At 36.6% G+C, this 20,754-nt stretch overlaps 2 protein-coding genes across 2 annotated transcripts; one reads left to right on the top strand and one right to left on the bottom strand.

Moving 5' to 3' along the window:
- Window positions 1–2,588: 2,588 nt before the first annotated feature.
- Window positions 2,589–5,200, bottom strand: LOC6647747. The gene is made up of 4 exons (XM_023178632.2): window positions 4,749–5,200; window positions 4,600–4,668; window positions 3,725–3,847; window positions 2,589–3,660 (listed from the first exon to the last, which is right to left on the bottom strand). Exons 1-4 carry the CDS (start codon window positions 4,926–4,928, stop codon window positions 2,701–2,703), a joined length of 1,332 nt encoding a protein of 443 aa, XP_023034400.1. The 5' UTR covers window positions 4,929–5,200; the 3' UTR covers window positions 2,589–2,700.
- Window positions 5,201–11,161: 5,961 nt separating this feature from the next.
- On the top strand, window positions 11,162–19,959 carry LOC6647749. The gene is made up of 4 exons (XM_002069570.4): window positions 11,162–11,486; window positions 13,042–13,131; window positions 17,526–17,697; window positions 18,640–19,959. Exons 1-4 carry the CDS (start codon window positions 11,166–11,168, stop codon window positions 19,917–19,919), a joined length of 1,863 nt encoding a protein of 620 aa, XP_002069606.2. The 5' UTR covers window positions 11,162–11,165; the 3' UTR covers window positions 19,920–19,959.
- The last annotated feature ends 795 nt before the right edge of the window (window positions 19,960–20,754 follow it).

Raw genomic sequence — 20,754 nt, 5'->3', positions numbered from 1 at the left:
AAATCCAAAAGAAAACTAAAAATCGAAAAAGGAAAAACTATGCACTGAGAAAAACGAAAGCTTCTAAAAGCAAAGAAAGTAAAATAAATAATTTGTAATGTTTTCTACTTACCGAAAACTTCCACTTATAAACGCTACAAATCGAAATGATTATCGACTTATATTGAAATAAAAATGTTTATTTACTCAGCGATCAGTCCCAGTCCAACGGGGCGATGCATCCCTAAATGATGCTCGACTCTTCTGATGCACTTTCTTTTATAGGCGCAGAACTATCAGCGGCAGCAAATGCAATATGTCTTTCTATTTATCTCTCTCTGTCACTTAGTCGCTCACCAGTGAAGAATGGATCAATGTGCAAGAACCGTTTTCTCTCTTTATCTCTATCTTACTTCTCTCTATCACTTGGCGGCACTCATTGAACTGCTCTCGCTTAGTAGCGCTCTCTGAAATTGACTGCTGCTAGCATATGAGAATACATACATATAAGTATGAGGAGTCATGGAGTTGAGTGAGGCAGAGGGCACGGCAGAGAGAGAACTTTTCAGCGGGCTGCATTAACAAAGAGATCAATTCCATATAAAATGGTTTCAGTCAGCAATAACTTTCGTGAAAAATATAAGAATAATTGCAATTATAACTCCAAAATCAGCAGTTACCTACTTAAACAAATTTAATATGGATTTCTTTTAGAAGTTTATAAGTCTTCTAAAAAAATTCCAAAAGAGTTTTCTGTTCTAGAAGGAACCATTTTCTGAGTAATGGAAAGTTTTTGTTGATTAAACAGATAAAAGATCTTATTACTAAAAATAGTCATTTGATTTACACATTTGATTTACACAAGTCTCGGGGGAAACAAACGACTAACGGGATGATTACGTTTAATGTAATTCGAAAAATCAAAAACACAAACAATCTTTTCTTACAAAAACTTTATCCACCTACAGATTGTTCGTATAACAGCAATGTAATTTGTGATCCGATAAAGTGCAACACATTGCATTAAAATTAAGAGAAATTTCAGTTGAATGAACAGAAAACGGATCGCATTGTGGGAATACCAAGAGTAAGTAAAACAAAAATGTGGTCGACATTTATGAACCAGTATTATTTTGTATGAAAATTTTATTTGTTTGTTTAGTCGTTGTAATCCAATAAATAAATGAATGAATGTTGATTCTAAACAGAAATTTTGCTGGTTATTGGCCTGTCTGCAATTTATGTTATTCCAATTGTGGTTACAAATTTGGAGAAATATTTATTTATTGTTTTCACAGTTGTTTAATAATGATTGAAAAAATAATCAATGTGAAATTGCTTTTGTTTCTCCAAGTGTTGAAATGTAGTAGAAAATGTAACAATAATAGCAATTTACTCAGTTTCTCCGACCACTTTAGATGTCTTATACAATTTCAATGATTTTTCCCTGCTGTTGCTGTTGCATAATAAAGCCTAGAAGTTTGTAATTAAAGTTTGCCGAGGCCAGGCAACAGATGACGATGCCATCAACGACCACGCCACGGGATATGGCCCAGGCAATGGCATAAAGCATCTGCAGCAGCAGCAAATCAATCTCCTCATTGGAGCCTCCTGAGCTCTAGAGTGGCAACAATGCAGAAAATAAAATTCAATTAACGCGTTTAAATTAAACTGCCACTTCCGGTTTTGATGACATTCTAATCGCAGCAGCCGGCCGTTGGTCACTGGACTGGACTGGACTCGGACAGGACTAAGCTGGTCGATGCCTCCTGCTGTTGCTGCTGCCTTTAACCTGGCGGCAATGACATTTTTCTCATTCTCAGTCTCAGTTTATTTTCTTTCTCCCATTACTGGCAAAGATGGGTATCCATCTTTTGTTGGGACAAACATTCATTCCATTGAATAAGGTTAAAAAGTTTCTAAAGTCAAGTACCATTAAGATATCTTCTCTGTGCAACAGAAAAACTACAATTTTGATACTTTCAATGTGGTCTTTTGCAAGGGTATTTATAATTCATCATATTTAAAAGTTAGCCAGGTCTTTACTATTTATTTTTGCCCCTTTTTTCTTACCATCTTGCATCAATAAAGAATGGTAAATGGTTTGGAGTCATAATGGCTGGACAACTGCTGGTGTCATTATGGCCATGGTTCTGGGTCTTGCCGGATCCAAGCTGTCAACAGTCGAGGCGCTAATGATAAATAAAGCTTATAACGCCATTTTCTTCTCGCCCTTATCATCTGGCCATCATCGGCATTGTTGTGGGTCAATTGAATTGAACTGCAACTGGGAATGGCGCTTTCAATCATTTTCGCCATTATGATGGCAGTCAGTCAAAGTCGAGCAACTCCAACAACTTGAAATGACACAAAGTCATTGAGGCGTTGCGAAGTGATTAAATTAGAAATCCACTTGGTCAGTTCCACTTGGCAGTTCACTGAATCTGAATCGGAATCTCAATCCTTGAGTTGCTCAAACCAAAAGAAAAAAGTTCTTCTCTTTTGCATTTTTGTCTATGAATGCAATTCACTTGATAATAGTTTCTCTTGCCGCCTTGATGACGATGATGATGATGATGATAAGAAAGTTTTATTTTATTTTTTTTTTGTTATTTTTTGCATTTAATTTAATTAGTAAGTACAAGAAAATGGAAGCTTACACAAGAAGCGGTTGCCAAGTGTCGGATGAAGGCGAAAAACTGATAAAGACCAAGGCGTTAGTCAAAGTAAACGAAAAGCGGATTTATAGCAACTGCTTTGATGTTGATCCTGCTGAAGTTGAAGTTGCTCCTTAACATTGAATGGCAGACGACATTCGCATGGGCAGCAATAGAGCAACGATGTCACATCCTCTTTCAGTTCCAATTCCCCTCTTTGATCCTTTATTGACGGGTCTCTCTCTTGCTTTGGCTTTGGCTTTGGGTTTGGCTGTTGCTGCGTCGTCAATTCCTCCTGGATAGGAAGAGCAGGTGGCTGAAACTTTTGTACATTTGGCCGATTTTTGCCTAGGAACAATAAACTACCCGCCCTGTGGCGAGTCTCCTTCTTTTTCTGCTGCTCCTGCTGATGCTCTGGCTGTTGTAAATCATTTATTGAGAGTGAAAGATGCGTGGAAATGGTAACATCATTCGAAGGGCCCGCCTCTGTGGGTATGGATGATGCTGCTGTTGGCTGTCGCCTCTCATTGAAGTCGTCCGTGGAATTTGTGCGCAACAATGTGGCAGCATTCGACTGTGATAGATTCTCCAGCGAGTAGTAGGCACGACTTTGCAACAGTTTGGTGAGGAATTTATTAGTGGGCAGTCGTGGCTTGCGTCTCCTACTCAGTGTTGCAGTTGCAGGGCTCAGTGTTGATATTGGATTTGCAGAGGCTTTTGTGATGCCACCGAAAAGCTTCTGTCGCAATTTATCTTCCGCATGTAGGATTTCAAAGGCATTCGCAATGGTAAAGTAAATCTGTTCAGCAACCAGAGCACGCCTCGGGGTATAAAAGTCACGGCAGACAGGACAACGCTCTGAACGGATCCGACAATCGACACATAGCAAATGTCCGTTCTGGCATTGCATGGCCGGCGGAGTTATGGTCAGATTGCATACGGGACACTCAACAATCCGTAGCATGCTATCAACCACAAGCGATAGACGCTTCAGACTTGTCGGCATTGGGGCACAACAAATGCTCTAAAAGGCAAATTGAAGATGAATATCTTAAAAAATGTATATACCTTATATCCATTTTACTCACATTCTTATCACAGTCCATTTCACAGCCGCTGTTCCAGCATAAAACTCTGACGCCATCTTTTTGGCTTTTAACTAGTTTGCTAACTTCCGATATACGTAAGCCAAGTATATCAATATCGTTAACCTGAAATCAAACACAAACCAACAACAAAAGGAAAAGGTTCAAAATCTTGCACTGCTTGCTCTGTTAGAGCCAAGAGAGAACTGTTAACGTTTTCAAATTATTGCCGCCACACTGTTAATTGATTTTCGCTTAGTAATAGAACAAAAAAAACAAATTTCTTCAAGTGATTTCGTAATTCTCTGTAACCATTAGCCAAGTCAAACGAATTGTCTCGCAACTTGTAATAAATCTTAAAGTTTGTGATTAATTTTTAGTCACAAAAACAAACAAACAAATGTTGACAGAATGTGATTTACGTTACTTGTGAATATGAAACAAATCAGATAAACAATAATTTATATGGATTTAGATTTTACAGTCTATATAGAGTTCTTATTTAAACCATTTTATTTTAACTGAATTTCAAATTGATGTCTGTGTTTTTTAAATGAACCAACTGCTTTTTTTTTTTTTTTGTGATGTTACGCAAATGTTTTACGTTTTTTCTCTTAGTTTTTGAATGGAAAATGTTTTAAGCCGACTGAAAGCAATTAGGCCCAGCAAATGTGAAATATGTACTCGCATAAAGGTTAACGAATATATGGCATTTTGTTGCTATCAAGAGTTTGTTAGCAGCCACAGTGACAACGATGTCAGAGCTTATGTCAAGTGGTGTTTACATAAAAGATAGAAAAACGAAAAAGTTTATCGTGCTGACTCTCGGCCCGACTCTGGCTCTCTGGCTCTATTTGTACAAACCAACTCTAACTGACCTCCAAAATGCAATCGCCGGCCTTGAGGCCACAAAGTGCGGCAGGTGTGCCAGCGGCCACTTCACAAACCTGTGAACACATGCAATTAGTACAGGAGAAAGATAACCAAAAGGCAAGAGCAGGAGTGTGAGGGTGGGTGAGAATTTTACCCATGGATATGGATCCCATTTGCTGCGTGTTAACTGAAATCCATAACTCTCGATGCTGGGTGCAGCACGTGGAATTTTCAAAAGACGCACACTAGATGACTGACCATCATCTTGACCATCATCATTGTCGGCTTGTGTGATGAATGCCTTTGTAAATGATCTATGTCGGGCCAATTTCATTTTTATTGAATTGTACTGTTTATTTGGATCAGTACTCAAAAAAATACTGCAAATTATAAATACACACACACACGGCGATCGACGTGTTCAACGTACGCTCTCACTTTGTTAACTGCTTTTCGAGTTCTGTGCGCAGTGCCAGCCAACTGAACAAAAAAGTTGCCGAGCATTTGGCTACGAAGCTGTCGACGCGTTACTAACAAAAATCATTTCGACCCCAGCATCAGCGGCAGCTGCGATCCGCTCAGAGTATACTTACAAACATATGTCTATGTTTATGTGTGTGTATATGTTGTAAGTTTTCGGCATAAAAAGACAACAACAATATTAACTAATGCGGCTAAAAGCGTTTGGCTTTGGCAGTGCCAGCGGCCAGGGCCAGCTTTGCCGTTGCCGTTGACGCTAGCAGCGATTTGTGCGCATAGAAATTAACGTTATGTGTTTGGCCAAGTAGATAAATATTTGAACTTTTGACAGACATTTGTTTAGCACAGAAAAGTTCGGCTTTATCGAATATACAAATGCTCTACACTAAATGCAAGTTGAACAGACTACAAACTAAAAGCCAATGTAATCCGATTTTTTATCAAATTAGTCAGATTTAGAGACATAACTATTAAGCTGATCAAGACTTTATATAGTCAAAGATGTTTTCTTCCATGCGTCACACAAACGTTTTGCCAAGGGTATGATAATATTCATTTCAAGTTAATTAAGGGTATAAAAGATGCAAGGGCATAAAAGTATATTCATTGCAAGTTAATTGAATTCCAAATGTGGAACAACAACTATAGCGAAAACAATTTGTGTGTTGTGTTTCTACTGATGACAAAGTTTTAGAATTTAAATTCGCAATTTAGTATTTGTGTTGCTATTCTCAATGCAATAAATCAAAAGTTATAACGACTTATAACCTAATTGCCCTTATTTTTTGTACTATAAAACTAATTGATAGTAACTTGAAACGTGTCTATAAAGATCGGCTTATTAATTCAACTGATTGTGAGGAAGTTTTTAAACTGCTAAATCGATTTTTGCAAGCCTAGAAGTGGGTCTTATTTCAATGAATATTGAGGGCCAGCAAAGTTCAACAGATTTAATAGTCAATATCTTATTTAAAAGGGAACCTTCTTTTGATATTTCCAATTTCAAACAGCAATCGAAACTGGTGTGATCCGGCCCTGGCTTTTGGGTTCAAATCTATTGTAGAAGAAATCTCGTTTCATATCAGTTATCAGTTTTTGACATGTCATTAGATAAAAATACTATTTTCAATATAACATAAATGACATTATTATTAATTATTAATTTAATCTAGTTCCTATCCAGCTTTTAACCGTTAAGTTTGTGGCTAAATGGCACGTGAATGCCAAAAATATAACTAACCCATTAGTCATTAGATATAATATACAATAATAAACAAATTTATTTTAAAATGTATATTTCTGCCTGTCGTAATGTATAAGCAATTCTATTATTATTTATGTGCATAATTTATTTGACGCTATATTGTTGAAATTTATGCAAATGAATAATATTATTTTGGCCTAACACCAAAAGCCCCTTTCGATATTATTATTTGAAAATAACGATAACAAAACATTATTGCCCCAGGAATGTGTGAAAGGTGTCAACCTTTGATAAATATCAACGAGCTGAGACCCTAAATAAATATTAAATGGTCGTACATTAACCCGAACACAATGATAATTACAAAAAAAATAGCAGAACAAAAATAATAGCAAAAACGGCTACAATTGATGGACATTGGCAGCTGACAAATAGATTTGGCATTGGGGCAAGGGGGAGTTGGCTTTCGCTTTTAATTTTGATTTCGATTTTCGGCTAATTTTTGCTGGGCGCTGGGTAAGGTTTTTGGCATTTGGTAGCAGCCAACAGCATTGAAACATTGGCAATTATATTGAATGTGTTGTTAGCCCAACCAAAAGCCAATTTCAAATGGCTAAAATGGCCCTGGCTGGGCTGTTTGGTTGTTTGGCCGTTTTGAATTGTGGCTTTTGATTTTTTTTTTTTTCATTTTGTGGGGGGTTTTCAATTAGATTTTATTTGAATTTATTTGTGCAATTACTGCCGGTTGTTGGCCTAAAGTGGCCACAGAAGCGCATAACCGTCAGCATTGTCAGAAATTAACAACTACTTACAAACCTCATAACATTAAATCGAATGTTTCTCAATGAGTTAGTTGCTCTTCGAATCCGCCCACTTCTATTGACCGTATGGCACTTGACTTTTATTAATCGGTCAGCAATTAGGCAAAGAAGGCAAATGGCCAATTTCAAGTGCGAGTCACGCAATCTTAGCTTGGTTATTTTCAAAAAAAAAAACCGTTGAGTTGGACAGCAAAATTATATGAATGGTTGGTTAAAGCTTTCAACTCAAAAGCTTACAGTCTCTATAGAGGGCGCTGTCTTGTAGTTGGTTGGTTGGATCAGCTGTTGCTGCGGTTGTTATTTTGTATTTTTTTTTTGTTGCTTGTTTGAGCCATGGTTCAAAGAAACAGTTTGCTTTCAACTCTTGGCTTGTGCGCAAGCGCCCGCTCGCTGGTTTCTTCGTCCTCTCCTTCCCCCCTGAATAAAATAAGTGTTTTTTTCCGAAGTTCCATGAAGTGCGTGGCGCCGGCGCTGAATTAAGTTATTAAAATATTTCGCAAAAGAAAAAAGTGTCGAAGCGTAAAGTGACGTCTTAGCTTAATTGGAAAATTGTGAAAATTTCAATAAGTGCCTAACCACCTACCTACCTACTATCTAAACGGTGTGTTAAATATCATAATTATAGACAATGTATCTATCTAAGCATGGTTCGTTTAATGTCTCTGTATGTGTGTGTGACCTTAGATTCGATGGAAAGCACTGAAGGTTTTACTGGCCCACCATTATTATAGCCCACCAAGTTGGCTTAGGTCAAGGCAGCGGCTACCGTGTACTTAGGCCAACAAGTTTAAACATTTTGTGCTTTTTTGTGGCCGTAATAATTTTACTAAACACAATATAAATGAACTAGGAAGTGTAAATATGCTCTCAATTATAAACGCATTTGCTGTATATGTATAGCTAAACATAATTAAAATCATTGAAACTAGTTTATTTCCTCAAAATTAAATTAGAAACGCGTCAAGTGTTTGGAAACACGTCAAAAAGTCATACGCAATAATTGCGCAAATATCTGTTAAAGTGTGCGAAATTCAAAGTAAAAACAAACAAAAACAAAAAAAAAAATAAACAAAAGTTATATCCACGTTCAATTCGTAAGATTTACACACTGCAACAAGTCAGAGGCCCCACACACACACATCTCCGGCTAATTGCAACGAACTCTAATACCAAGTGCCAAGTCGCGAGCCTTTTGTCTCTCTCTCTCTCTATTACAGCCAATGGGGCGCATGCGCAACAGCTTTTTGCGCCAAGTTTTTTGTTTTGGGGTTTCTGGGTCTCTGTCTCTGTGTTCCGTCTCGCATCGTATGTTTCGCTTGCGGTTTCGTGTAAATTGTGACGCAATTGTTTCGTGTGAGTTTTTTGTTTTCATGTCTGTGAGATCGAAAACGAAAGCAGGCAAAACTTAAATCCATCCACTGCACTTGCAGTTAAAATGAATGCATATTGCAGCAATGTTTTCCCGTCTGCCTTGTCAGTTGCAATTTACACGCGCCTATGTACAGTTCGAATTTAATTTATATAAACAATAAGAGAGAAGCACAGAGAAGAAACAATCTAACGTAATTGAACGGTTGAATTTGTTTGTAAATGTAAACTTAAATAACAATTGAAGCATTACAATGGTCTAAAGGAATGAAAACTGGCATGAAGGGAATGAATATGCCCATGTAATTGTTGCGCTTCATCGCATTTTGGGTTGGCCACTTGGCCAAATTGTTATTTGCTGTGGTTTCGGTTTCGAATTTCGATTTTTTAATTAATTCGTGTGGCTGAGGCTGAAAATTAAATCAATTTTCTTAATTGCCTTCAGCACAAAATATAAACACATTATCCAAAAGGTGTAGACAGATATGGCTACAAAAGGGAGTTGTTCTCGTGGCTTTTGAGTTTTAAGTGATTTTTGCCGACGTCATAGAAGCCATTTTCATGGCCAATGTCAGCCAGAAGTGAAGTGAAGTGAACTGACTGAACAAGTTTATTGTATCCGCATGCGTAGAGACTCATACATATATATATCTATATATGTATACTCAAGTCTAGAGTACTTGAACGCACTGCTGATAGATATTGTGTATTGAAATAATCAATTTTATTTTGAGTACCGATGCCAGTGTCTATGTCTCCAAGTCTCAAAGTCTGTCGCTGATGACGCTGACAATGACTAAGCGAGAAGAATCAAGAATCATTATGGCGATAATTAAACGCTGCTGTGCTAATGTTGATGAAGTCTACCGTTTTATGCTCACATCAGGGACGGATTCCATAAATTAATAAACATATATCATAAGAGATATAGACAAAGACCTCTGTGATGTTTAATTATGGATTTTTGTGCCCCAATATCTTGAGTTTTTTGAGAACTGTTCCTGTCTTTTTGAGGTATGGTTGATCTTAAGCCTGACTCATTATTCAAATGACATGCACTCTGCTATCTCTCTGTGTGTGTGTGTGTGTGTGAAATTCATTTTCATTGTTGTAGTTCCGGCTATGGGATTTAAGATTGCTTGGGTTAACCCTAATTGATTTTACCTACTTTTCTGCAAGAAAACCTCTGAAGACTTTGAGAGTTTCCGTTAAAAGGGTTTTTCTTCTCTTAGTACTAAGGGAAAAAGTTTTGTCGCCACTTTTGATTTATGTTCGAGAATTTCACGCTAGTTTGCCAAAAGTTTTATTTTTTTGCTAATTAATTGTGCCTCCTTAGAGCAGCCGCACCAGCAGCAGCGGCAGAAGCAGCGGCAGCAGTTGCTGAAAGGTAAAAGAATAGCCCACCAGAAAAGGTGCAAATGATACGTTGGTCCACCGCACTCCCACACACTTATACCGAAGGGGAAGATGTGTGTGTGTGTACGTGATGTGAATGCCAAGAGACTGGCAACAACAACAAATTTAAGCCAAGTAGTAGGCCGTTGACACGCCCACTCAGCAAACGAAATAAAACAGTTTGCCACCATTTTTCAAAGGCAAAGGCAATACGCACGATTTGCCAGTGTGTTGGTAATTAGATGTGTGTGTGTATGTGTGTCTATCTCTCCGTCTGTGTGTGTGTGTGTGTGTGTGTGTGTCTGGCTGTAGCTCTTCAAGTGTTGAAAATTGGCCAAATTTATGTTGGCTAGCAAATGTTTGTGCGTGTGCTTATATCTGACATAAATTGCATGAAATGCCTGCTACGTGCGACCTTGAAGCTGGCTTTAAGTGAAATTCTCCTGTAACGAAAACGAAAAGTAAACATTACTTGGCAATTATAAAGAAAATCTGTTATTTAAATATTTGTCACTAAAAGAGAGAGCGAGATGGAGAGAGACAAAGAGGTGTGATGAAGTTTCTAAACAATTGCAAAAATATAAATTTTATCTTAAAGTATCAATCAATCCTATTTCAAGTCTTTAAAAAGTTTAAGCAAACCAAAGTGAAATCTAAGCACAAAAGTAAATTGTATTCTTAACAATGTGTCTTAATTGAAAGGCATAATCTCTTCAATTTTATTAAGTAAATGTTTGGTTTTGTATTAACAATAATCAAATGTAGGCATATAATACTTTAATCACTACAAAAAGTTTAAAAAAAACTATAGATGTTGTTTGAGCTTTCTTTATAAAACTTCTGTTTCTATCAATATGTATGGCTAAGCCATTTCTATTGTTATTATTGGGATTAGAAATGTATGTATAGGTCTATAAAATATGTTCATAATTGTTACTTATATAGAACTGGGTATATAGAACTGGGAAATAAGCAATAAGCTGTCCAAGAATTCGCATTTTAAAGAATTTAAAAAAATATTGGAAGCAAACATTGTGAATTGCTATGTTTTGAATTGGTCAAAAACAGTGAATACTTTTCCAGGCTATTGCATACCTTAAGGGGTAGAGTTCCACATTAAACAGCTCATATATACATATATGTATATGTAGATGGAAGATATAAAGTTAGTTGTAAAGTTAATAAGCTTTAATTATGTCATGGCTCAAGTTTGTTTGCTACATGGCTAATTGTAATCGAATTTTCAAAATTTAAGATTTCCTAACTGATTCAATATTTTTTCTCACATTTCGCAGTAAACAAAATGCTTCAATTGTGCACCATTTATGCCTGCGCCAATGGTACATTGGGCCTGAATTTGAGTCGTGCCCCCTGGGATCCGTATCCATGGGTCAGCGGGGTGCAGGAGAAATCAAATGCCGAACGCGGTGGCATTTGCATTGGTGATACGCTACTAGAGCTAAATGGAGTCGATATTTTGGGTTTACGCATCAGCGAATTGGCCAAGCGGTTGCAAGAACATTGGCAAAGTGGAGCTGAATGTGTAACCATGATGATGTGGCGGCAACAGAGCACCGCGAACTTGACAACTGCTGAAGATGCTGCCGAGGCAGAGCATGCTGTGGTAAGTGAATTGATGCAACGCATTGCAATGTGAGATAGTTCCTCTCACTAATTGATCTGCTCGTATTCGTATTAGGAGCAGTTGGCATGCTTCAGATGATGCAACTGTAATTGTTTTTGGCGGTAGTTAAATGGGTCATTGTCGCACTCGAACACTTGATATAGATGCAGATAGAGAAACAGAAATACATAGATATAGATAGGGGAGGCCCATTTGCTGTTATTGCGGTTATTCACGTGCCACTGCCACAGCGCGTTACGTAATGTTGATTGGCTTAATGACTGTTGTGGCAATTAGATGGTGCAGCTTGCAATTGGCAGCTCTTGCTTTTCATGCATGCCACGAACCAATTCGTTCGAATTGAATATCTTTTGGAGTATTCAAGTAAATTCAAAATGCAAACACGACACTTGCCAATTAAGTTTCAACTACAAACAAACCTGCCAAGTCCTGTGATTATGTTTTCCGAAAGCATCTACAAAATCCTTTGCCGTATGCAAATCAATTCTCATTTATTTATGACTACTACGTTGCCCTAAATTTTGTCGCCAAATAAGGATGTTTGCCACAAAATCCATGCAACCTTGAGGTGTTCTAGCATAAAGTGTCTAAGTATGTGTGTGTGTAGACCTACTTCATGTATCTATGCATTTGCCTAACGGCCAAGAAGGTGTTTATTTTATTAAATTTAATTGAATTGAAGTAATGAAATTTTGTTCCTGACACATTATACATACATATGTATGTGTACAATCTATGACATTCCAATTGACCCAAATAATTTTAAATTGTCGGTCAATATTCCAAAATTTAAGACACCACATACATACACATATAAATGAATTTCAATCATTTGCTGAAGGCTATGGATCAGCATCATATGTCAGTGCTAGGAAACCATTACACTGACAAAAATTCTCGTAACATTTCTTCAGAAATGGAATTTAAAACGGAAATTTAAAAGGAAAATCATTATCTTGAATAATTTCACGTGTTTCGGAATGTTTGAAAGTAACTAAGAAAAATTGTGTAGAGGAAAAAATAGGGATAATACAGACAGTCGCCAATGTTTTACACACGAAGCTCAGGTGGCTCCACTTACCATTGCCGTTAATCATCGTTTGAAATACGGTTTACAATTTATTTCCGGCAGGTGCTATTGCACATATTTCATATGAATCAATGCTATGCAAAATACATACATATGAAAGTGTGCTAGTCAATGTTCGATTGACCAATTGATTAATTTAAAATTTTTAGGGCAAACACGCCCATTCACATGCACACAGACAATTGACCACATGACACGTTTTCATAATCTAATGTAAATTCCATGAAAATCGGCTTAAATTGCAACCTCGTTGAATGCACTGTGCCTTGAATAATTAACAAGCAATCCCCAAAAGTATGCTACACAAAAAATGTTTAAATCTAATTAAACAACGTGACGTTCCAGGAGTTTGGCAATTTTTTGAACATTAGGTTTACTTTTTTTTTTCTTTTTTGGTTAAGATATTCAAATTGACATTCTGTCCGTTTGTCGTTCTCTTTGCAGCAGCATGGAATCAATCAACAGTCGCTGCAAAAGTTTGCAACATGCCTGCAACATATTGCCCAATTACTAGAGTGTCCCGTCTGCCTTGAGGTAAGTAAAAAAACTAAAAAACTAAACTAAATAACCCCCCCAAAAAGAAAGAGATAAAATGCCAAAAGCGGCCTGCATGTGCATGGCATATCGATGAGGTTAGATTGTTGTTAGTTGTCAGTTGGCAGTTGGTTGTCAGTTTTGCCCCGGCTTTAGTTTTAGGTTCGTCATTATCTAACTCAGCTGAACTCTACTCAACTAGGGAAAACTTAGTTGATGTTGCCCAGTTGTCCCGCTTGTTGTTTGGCTTTGTGAAATGCCAGACCCATTTCCCCTTTAAGCACTGTACCGCCATCCTCTTCCGGCTTTTGCGTTGATTTTGCTGCGCAAGTTTGTTGCTAATCACTTGACTGTAGTATATAAAGTTTGCAACGTTCGGTGATTGCGTGCTCCTCCACCGCCATCCCCTCTTGTCCATAACCTCCTTAACCAACAACCAGCCTGAGGTAGTGCAGTGGCAGTGGCATCCCTGCTGGCCCTGTTGACTCAATTACTCTCACTCAACCGCACTGCCATGACTACAAATTCATACCTGGCATATATGTACATACCTACATACATATGTATATATTTGTATGTAGTTTATGCCTAGTGGCCATGTTCCTAGTGTTAAATCTGTGACGGGGGAAAAAAATAAGAAAATTCAAAAGAAAACAAATTTGTTTAATCTAATTTTTTATCCCTGTAACTATTTGACTTTATACATATACTTTTTTTTTCTTCAAATCTAACATTTTTAGCATAACCTACTAACATTTAAGTGGAATAGCTTAACTATTATCTAATTCTGAAACAAAAATATTTATTGTAGATGTTTCTTTGAGATAAATTCTCAGATTCGCAAAGTTAGGCGAGAATTTTTAAGAATTAACAGTGTATTTTCAATAATTTCTAAACGATTTTAAAAAGTTAAATCTTAATTAAAAGAAAATTTAGCATATATTATTTAAAATGGTGTCAAATATTTGAAAATTTAAAAGAAATTTATATTTGAAGCTAGTTTTAAGAAAAAATCATGATTAATTTGTGAAAATATTAGACTTCGAGATTTTAATGTAAATATTACTTTTATTATTAAAGAAAGTAAAGACATGAATTTTGTATAATTCAGTCAAATTACAGAAAGTTCCAAATTTGTTAATGTTTTTAAAAATTTTCAAAATTTTTCTTTTACAAACTATTTGTGTAGATTTTACCTCAATACTAATAGTTATTCACGTTATATAGATGTTATGACATTTAATTGGTTTGTTGGCATTTCCAAATTGCATTTTATTTTAAATAACATGTCTTATGAGTAATTTACTTTTGTATAAAACTTTTGTGAGCGGCCTTTGTTATATTTGGTGAGTTTTTTTTTGCAACGAAAACTTTATCCTAACAACAAAAACTGAAATGTAAAATGAATGTCTGAGTGGATTGTTTTGAATGGATATACATATGCGTTTTAATGCTTTGACATGTAGATTCGATTAGTATATGTCGTTACGCAAATATTCTGGTCTATCCATGTTTTTGTGTGTGTATTGATGATTGATAGTATTATTCAAAAATCAAATGTGAACGATTAGGCCATGTCAGTTAGTTTGTGTCATTGTTTATCATTTGGAATATTTTGCCATTCGTGCCATTTGTTTTTGGCCCCTAAGCTCGTTGTGAATTTAAATTAAAGCTGCTGCTGGCAAGTGTTAAGCTGTAAATTTATTTATAGCCACTATGTCAGCAAAAACATAAATTTAATTAATTAGACAAGATAAAAAGTGGCAGACCGTTGAGATGCTAGTCCTGATGTTGTTGGTCCTGCTGTTTTTACTTCTGTCCCTATCTCTCTCGGATGCTCTCTGGCTGCTGTTGCTGGTCGCCTGACACCTGGCCACTTTAAAATGCAATGTTATTTATATCAAATGAAATTTCTCTCTCTCTCACACTTGCTTTTGCCTCGTCTCGACTAGATGACTGTCTGTATCTGCATGTGTGTGTGTGTGTGTGTGTGTGTGTGTGTGTGTAGCCATAAATTAAATATGCAAGCAAGGACATGCATAGAATGGAGATGGTGACCGAGACCGAGTCGACCCACAGTCGGAACAGGAACTGGAACCGGCTGTAGTTATCGCCAAGATAAAGCAGCGTTAGCTGGGCCAACTCCGGTACAATGCATTGAATAATTTGTTTATTAACCTAAAATCAGTTTATGTAAGACACTGGCTCTTATCTGTCTGTCCTTGTCTAACTTATGCTAGCTTTCTCTCTCTCTCTCTGTGTGTGTGTCTCTGGGCTGCGGCTGCTTTGGCCTGGCTGGTACTTCATATTTGGCAATTATTACTAAGGCACGAAGCTGGCATTATATTGCATTATGCCAGCATATGCTATTGCTCTCTCTCTATCTCTCTCTTACTCTCTTCTGACTGTTCAGACTTTCTCTCTTTCACTCTTTTGCATCCTGTTGCCTATGGAGTGTGTGGCTATTTGTGTATGCAAACACACAAGTCCATTAAGTTATTAAGGGATTTTGTTTTGCTAGATTTTCAATAATTCTACATACATACATGCACATAATGCATATATCTATGTATATATAGAAATATACATCTATTTGTATATGTATATAGTTTGCCTTCCTCTTGCTAATCGCTTGTCTTAGCCTTCCCCCTCGCAGTGTCTCTCTCTCTCTCTCTCTGGCTTCTATTCTTTCTCTTTCTAGCTATTGGCTGTGCAAATTGTGTATTCGATTTAGAATTTTGGGTTTTGCTTTGTTTGACATTAAATCGGGCATATAAAACTTGTTTTTGTTTCATTCAATTATGCATAAATTTGCATGCCATTTAATTTTCATTTTCATAAATCTAAACAACAAAGATTGCATTTAGAGGGCTAGAGGGAAGAAAATGCTCTGAATTTCAATCTGAAATCAACTGGAAATGCTATAATTATTAATTTACTAAGCATCAAAAGGAAATTGTCTTGTAATATCATATGACTGTTTGGTTTTTTTTTGTTTTTATTTTAACAATAATTGAAACAGATTTATGTGCAATCCTTTTTTAATGTCAGCCTAAAAGCACGCAAGCAAAAATAATTATAAAACAATCAGCTCGACTTTAATAAAGTAAACCGCTAAGCTGATGTCAAGCAAATGTTTAAATATAATAACAATTAAAACAGTTAAGCTATAAAAATAACACATTTCTGGCATTGGTTTAAGCAAACTACATGAATAAATCGAAACTTTAATGTTATTTTAACAGATTAGTTATGTTTTTCAATTGATTATAATCACTAATTGCAACCTATTTACCGATTACATATACGTATTTAGAGAGTATTTCAATATGAGCAAACTCAAGAAACAATCTTATTATTGTTGTTGTTCGTGTTTCCATTGCTGTAGTTTTTATTGTAGTCTGCCAAATAAATCGCCTTACATATATAATTCTATACAATTTCTGGCTACTGGCATACAAAAGAGGGAAAACAAGAAAATAATTCAAAGCTGCAGTCTGAAAAATTTGTTTTTTTTCTACCCTTTATTTCCTGGAACATTTAGGTTTGTTGCACTATTTACAAGAGGTTTTTCTTTACCATTTGTTGTTTTTTTTTTGTTTCTTCTCATAAATACATATGTAACGTACAATTGTATGCATTGATTGGAGTTGAATATGGTAGAGACACAAAAAAATATAAATTCCTGTGGCATACACACACACACTCATACTCACAGAGACACCCACATATGGCATTTTATCCATTTTCTTTCGTTGCTTTTTGTTTCCTTCATTTTGTTTTCCCTGTCTGATAGGAGAAAGGAGGGCCAGCTTGAAATGCGCAAAACTATTTTGTGCGCATCAAATACAGTTGCAGTTGCATTATTTTAAATCCGCTTGCAATATTTTTTCAATTTGATTTTCAATTTAAATGGAAAAGCTTGTTGCATATAACATAAAAGGCATCATCAATGCATATTTCACAATTCAATGCAGAAAAGGATGGGCTGAGAGCAAAGGAACATGGAGTAACAGGATGTACATACATATTTCGTTCATTTGTACATATATGCTCAATATTATTGACAATATTTAAATTAAATTTGATGTCTTTTGTTTTATAAAAGCTTAAGATAAATTTGCTTTGTTTCTAAAAGACTTTAATAATTAAAATTTAGTAAAGAATTGTGTCTAGGAATCGTGTAAATTCTAATTGATGTAGAATTATTAAACATAATAAAGTATGTTTTTAGATAAAGAGTTGGAAGTCTTTACTTTATATGCGAATAAGCTAAGCATTATCATTTTCTTTGGTTCTATTATAAATTGTACGGTTAAATTTTATTTTCAATATATCCTTCTATATCTTTTACTTACTTAAAGTAACCTATATGTCTTTTATCTCCTTCTTAGGTAATCAAACCACCTGGCTGGCAATGCTGCAATGGACACGTTCTCTGTAATAATTGTCGGAGCCGTTCAGTAAAGTGTCCTGTCTGTCGTGTGCCATTAGGACCGCGCGGACGTTGCCTCCTATCTGATAAATTATTCACTCTGCTTGCTGAAAATTTTCCCTGCGATGGTGGTAAGTCTCTTTTTGGGGTAGACTCCATAATTCCAATAAACGCCAAATGAGAATTCACGTAGTTAAAGCTAAGAATTAGGCGAAGAAATTTATATAAAATTATTGTCTCTTGATAGATAACTTTGTCTTTTTTTGTTGTTAAATCTAAAACGAAATATTCTACAAATTAGTCTGACCATTAGGCCAAACAAGATGTTGCCGCTGCTGTGTGGGAATATGGAAAACGTAATGGGCCAACAGATATGGCACTTTCACCTCGGCAACTCTCTTAATGTCGATTACTTGGATGAAAAGTTTCGAAAAACTTCCAGAGTATCAGCAGAAGAAGCAGCAGCAGCAGCAGCAAGTGTCAATGTTTCACTTAAATCTCAACTGAAAAAGGCACAAATGAAAGAAAAATGAGCCGAGACTGTTGGAAATTGAGCGCATGCTTTCGTTTTCTTTTCTTTTTTTTTCAATCTCAGCTTTTGTTGTTGTTACTTTGTTTGTTCTCTTTTCTGTTTTTTTTTATGACATAATTATGTAACATAAATTGCTAAAGTTTTTCACGCTTTGTGCTGTTGACATTGCGTATTGTTTCCCTTCTTCACCTCTCTCTCTCTCTCTCTCTTGGTCCCCACTTTATCTCTCCACTTTCAATCTGTGTCCACCAACTTAAGTTAAAGTGAAGTTTACAGCTTAGACAACAAGGAGAGGCAACAAGGAGCAGCAAAAGTTGTTGTTACTGCATTTTGTTTTACCTTTTTGCCTTTAGTACTTAGTACATTTTATTTTATTGCTTCAACATTAAGTGAGTATTCTAGATGCATATATATATATGAATATATATATACATATCCTTTTTAAAGATACTCAACTTGGAGTACAAGTTCCTAACAAGTTTTGCTGCAATTCAAACTTGTGAAAAATTTCACAAACAATTTTTCTTCCTTTTTTTCGCAGTCAAATCCAACCAGGTGATGGCCCAAGGCGGCGTCAACAAGTGCACAAATGAATATCATAATCAACCAAAAATGGCACTTGCACTCGCCAAATCAAATTCGTGCAAGAAAAGTGGGAAAATCTCTGGAGAGGCAGCGGTCCATGTGGTTGTGAATGGCCAAGAGGGGGCGCCAGAGCAGAGGGAGTGTCTCGGGGAGCAAATGCCAAAGGGAAATGAGCAAAATGCTCGAATGCGAAATAATGTCAGCAACAGGACGATAAAGATGCAGCGCCAGGCGGATAGCCAGGAGAACTACAGCAACAATATGCTCGTTAAACCAAAGTTAAAGTTGAGTAAGAAAAGTTGGCAGATTACAGGCCAAGATCAAGACGAATTGCGCAGCAATGAAGTTGCAAACATAAATAATGGCCAACAGCAACAACAGACTATGACGACGAGAATGAAGCAAGAGCAAAAGATGATGCTGGGCCAGGAGCAGAAGCAGGAGCAAGAGCAAGAGCAGGTGATGCAAACAGCAGTGAAAGGCCGAGGCCAGCTGCAATATCAAAATTATCATTGCCCCACTGGGAAATCATGCAGCAACGCGAAACTGAAACTTTGCCACCAACATCCAACAGTAACAGCAACAGAAACCGCCACCACCAACAACAAATTGTCAACAGTCAGAGATGGAGATGGAGATGGAGGAGTGGTTGTGTCTGCGGCTACTGAAATTGCATTTGCGCCACTAAGCGGTGGCGGTGGCGGTGGGAGCAACTCTCGCTTATCAGCGGAGAGTCATACATTGGTGGATACAACGTTGACCCAAACGTCGGGCGGGTCATCAATAAAGTCCTGCGAGTGGCAGCTGCTGCGGCATCTCAGTTCCGAGCACAATCTGGCTGTGCTGCATTTCTATGGCACGTTTGGCCAGCGAATGCACGTTCCGTTGCATTGGCCCAATCTAGCCTGTCTTAGTCTCAGTCTCGGCGAGAATGACAACAACGACCTGGACCTTAGCCCTGCGAATGTCAAAGTGCATACATTTTTCTTGGCTGTCATACCAATTCGAAGCAGAGATGATAATGATGACTGCGCCGTTTTCCTATGGCACCTGAATTCCATGGACCAGCAGCCAGTACAATTTGAGACTGTCATCGAGGCGGCAGGCGAACGCCTCAAATGGTTTGGACCAGCTCATTCGCTTACGCGTAGCTGGCCGGACATAGAGTCAACCGGAGAGTATTTGAAGACAAACAATTGCACTGCCTTCGATATCACTGTGAAAAGGAAACACTAATTAAATAGAATAATAGACTTTAATTTTAATATACACATATATGTATTATATTAAATTTAGTTTAAAATAGCTCGAACTGTTTGGTTTGTGTGAAAAGTGCCAATTAAACATAATTTGCATAATTCACAATCAGTTTTCACTGGCAAAATAAATCTCTCTGATGGGCATGTGTGTGTTTTGTAAATTATATTTACAGTTTTTTTTTTGCTACCAAATATATGTGTGTATGTACATGCATACCGAGTTTTGAAATTGTGTTAAATTTGCAGAATTTTTAATTAATAAAATCATTTAGAAATGTGCTTGTCTGGCAGGTCAGGGGAGATCTCTAGAGGGAATAATTATAAAAAATGATTTACCCATACACTAACCGCAATTGGTAAACTTTGCTTTGGCCAAATGAAATGCTACAGAATTTTTCGTTAACAAAGTTGGCTAAAGCTATATTGATCCTGGAAAAATAAGTTTTTTTCTTACTGATTTCACCTTATTATATATTTATTGTTAAGTTTCAAAGGATAATCTACACAGATTCAAATGGCTATTGCAATTTATGATTATCTTCAAGGATCTTTGCATTGAACTTCGGATAAGAGTGAGACGTGCGGGGTAATATTCCTTGGAATTATATTTCAAGGGGAAAAACATTAAAGTAAAAACACAAGGTGATAAATATTTAGGTAAGAGCATATCAATTTCGTACGAATGTTTTATATATATTTTGATTTTTATTTCTTGTATAAAAATAATTTTGATATTTGCATGAACATCAGCAACTACAAATATCCCATTGGATGACTCTCTGCCAGCCTCCTGATAATTGACTTGCATGCAA

The sequence above is a fragment of the Drosophila willistoni genome, chromosome 3R (assembly GCF_018902025.1).
Source record: "Drosophila willistoni isolate 14030-0811.24 chromosome 3R, UCI_dwil_1.1, whole genome shotgun sequence".
Taxonomy (NCBI): domain Eukaryota; kingdom Metazoa; phylum Arthropoda; class Insecta; order Diptera; family Drosophilidae; genus Drosophila; species Drosophila willistoni.
Note: the sequence above shows the minus strand (reverse complement) of the source record. Positions and strands in the feature narration are given on the sequence as shown.

What these genes read in the sequence shown, in the direction of transcription:
- LOC6647747 (XM_023178632.2), bottom strand. Translation starts at nt 4,928, where the DNA reads ATGAAATTGGCCCGACATAGATCATTTACAAAGGCATTCATCACACAA. An exon ending in AATGGGATCCATATCCATGG is followed by an intron (nt 4,669 to 4,748) that starts GTAAAATTCTCA and finishes ATGTGTTCACAG; the next exon opens with GTTTGTGAAGTGGCCGCTGG. An exon ending in CCGGCGATTGCATTTTGGAG is followed by an intron (nt 3,848 to 4,599) that starts GTCAGTTAGAGT and finishes GTTTGATTTCAG; the next exon opens with GTTAACGATATTGATATACT.
- LOC6647749 (XM_002069570.4), top strand. Translation starts at nt 11,166, where the DNA reads ATGCTTCAATTGTGCACCATTTATGCCTGCGCCAATGGTACATTGGGC. An exon ending in CCGAGGCAGAGCATGCTGTG is followed by an intron (nt 11,487 to 13,041) that starts GTAAGTGAATTG and finishes TTCTCTTTGCAG; the next exon opens with CAGCATGGAATCAATCAACA. An exon ending in AAATTTTCCCTGCGATGGTG is followed by an intron (nt 17,698 to 18,639) that starts GTAAGTCTCTTT and finishes TTTTTTTCGCAG; the next exon opens with TCAAATCCAACCAGGTGATG.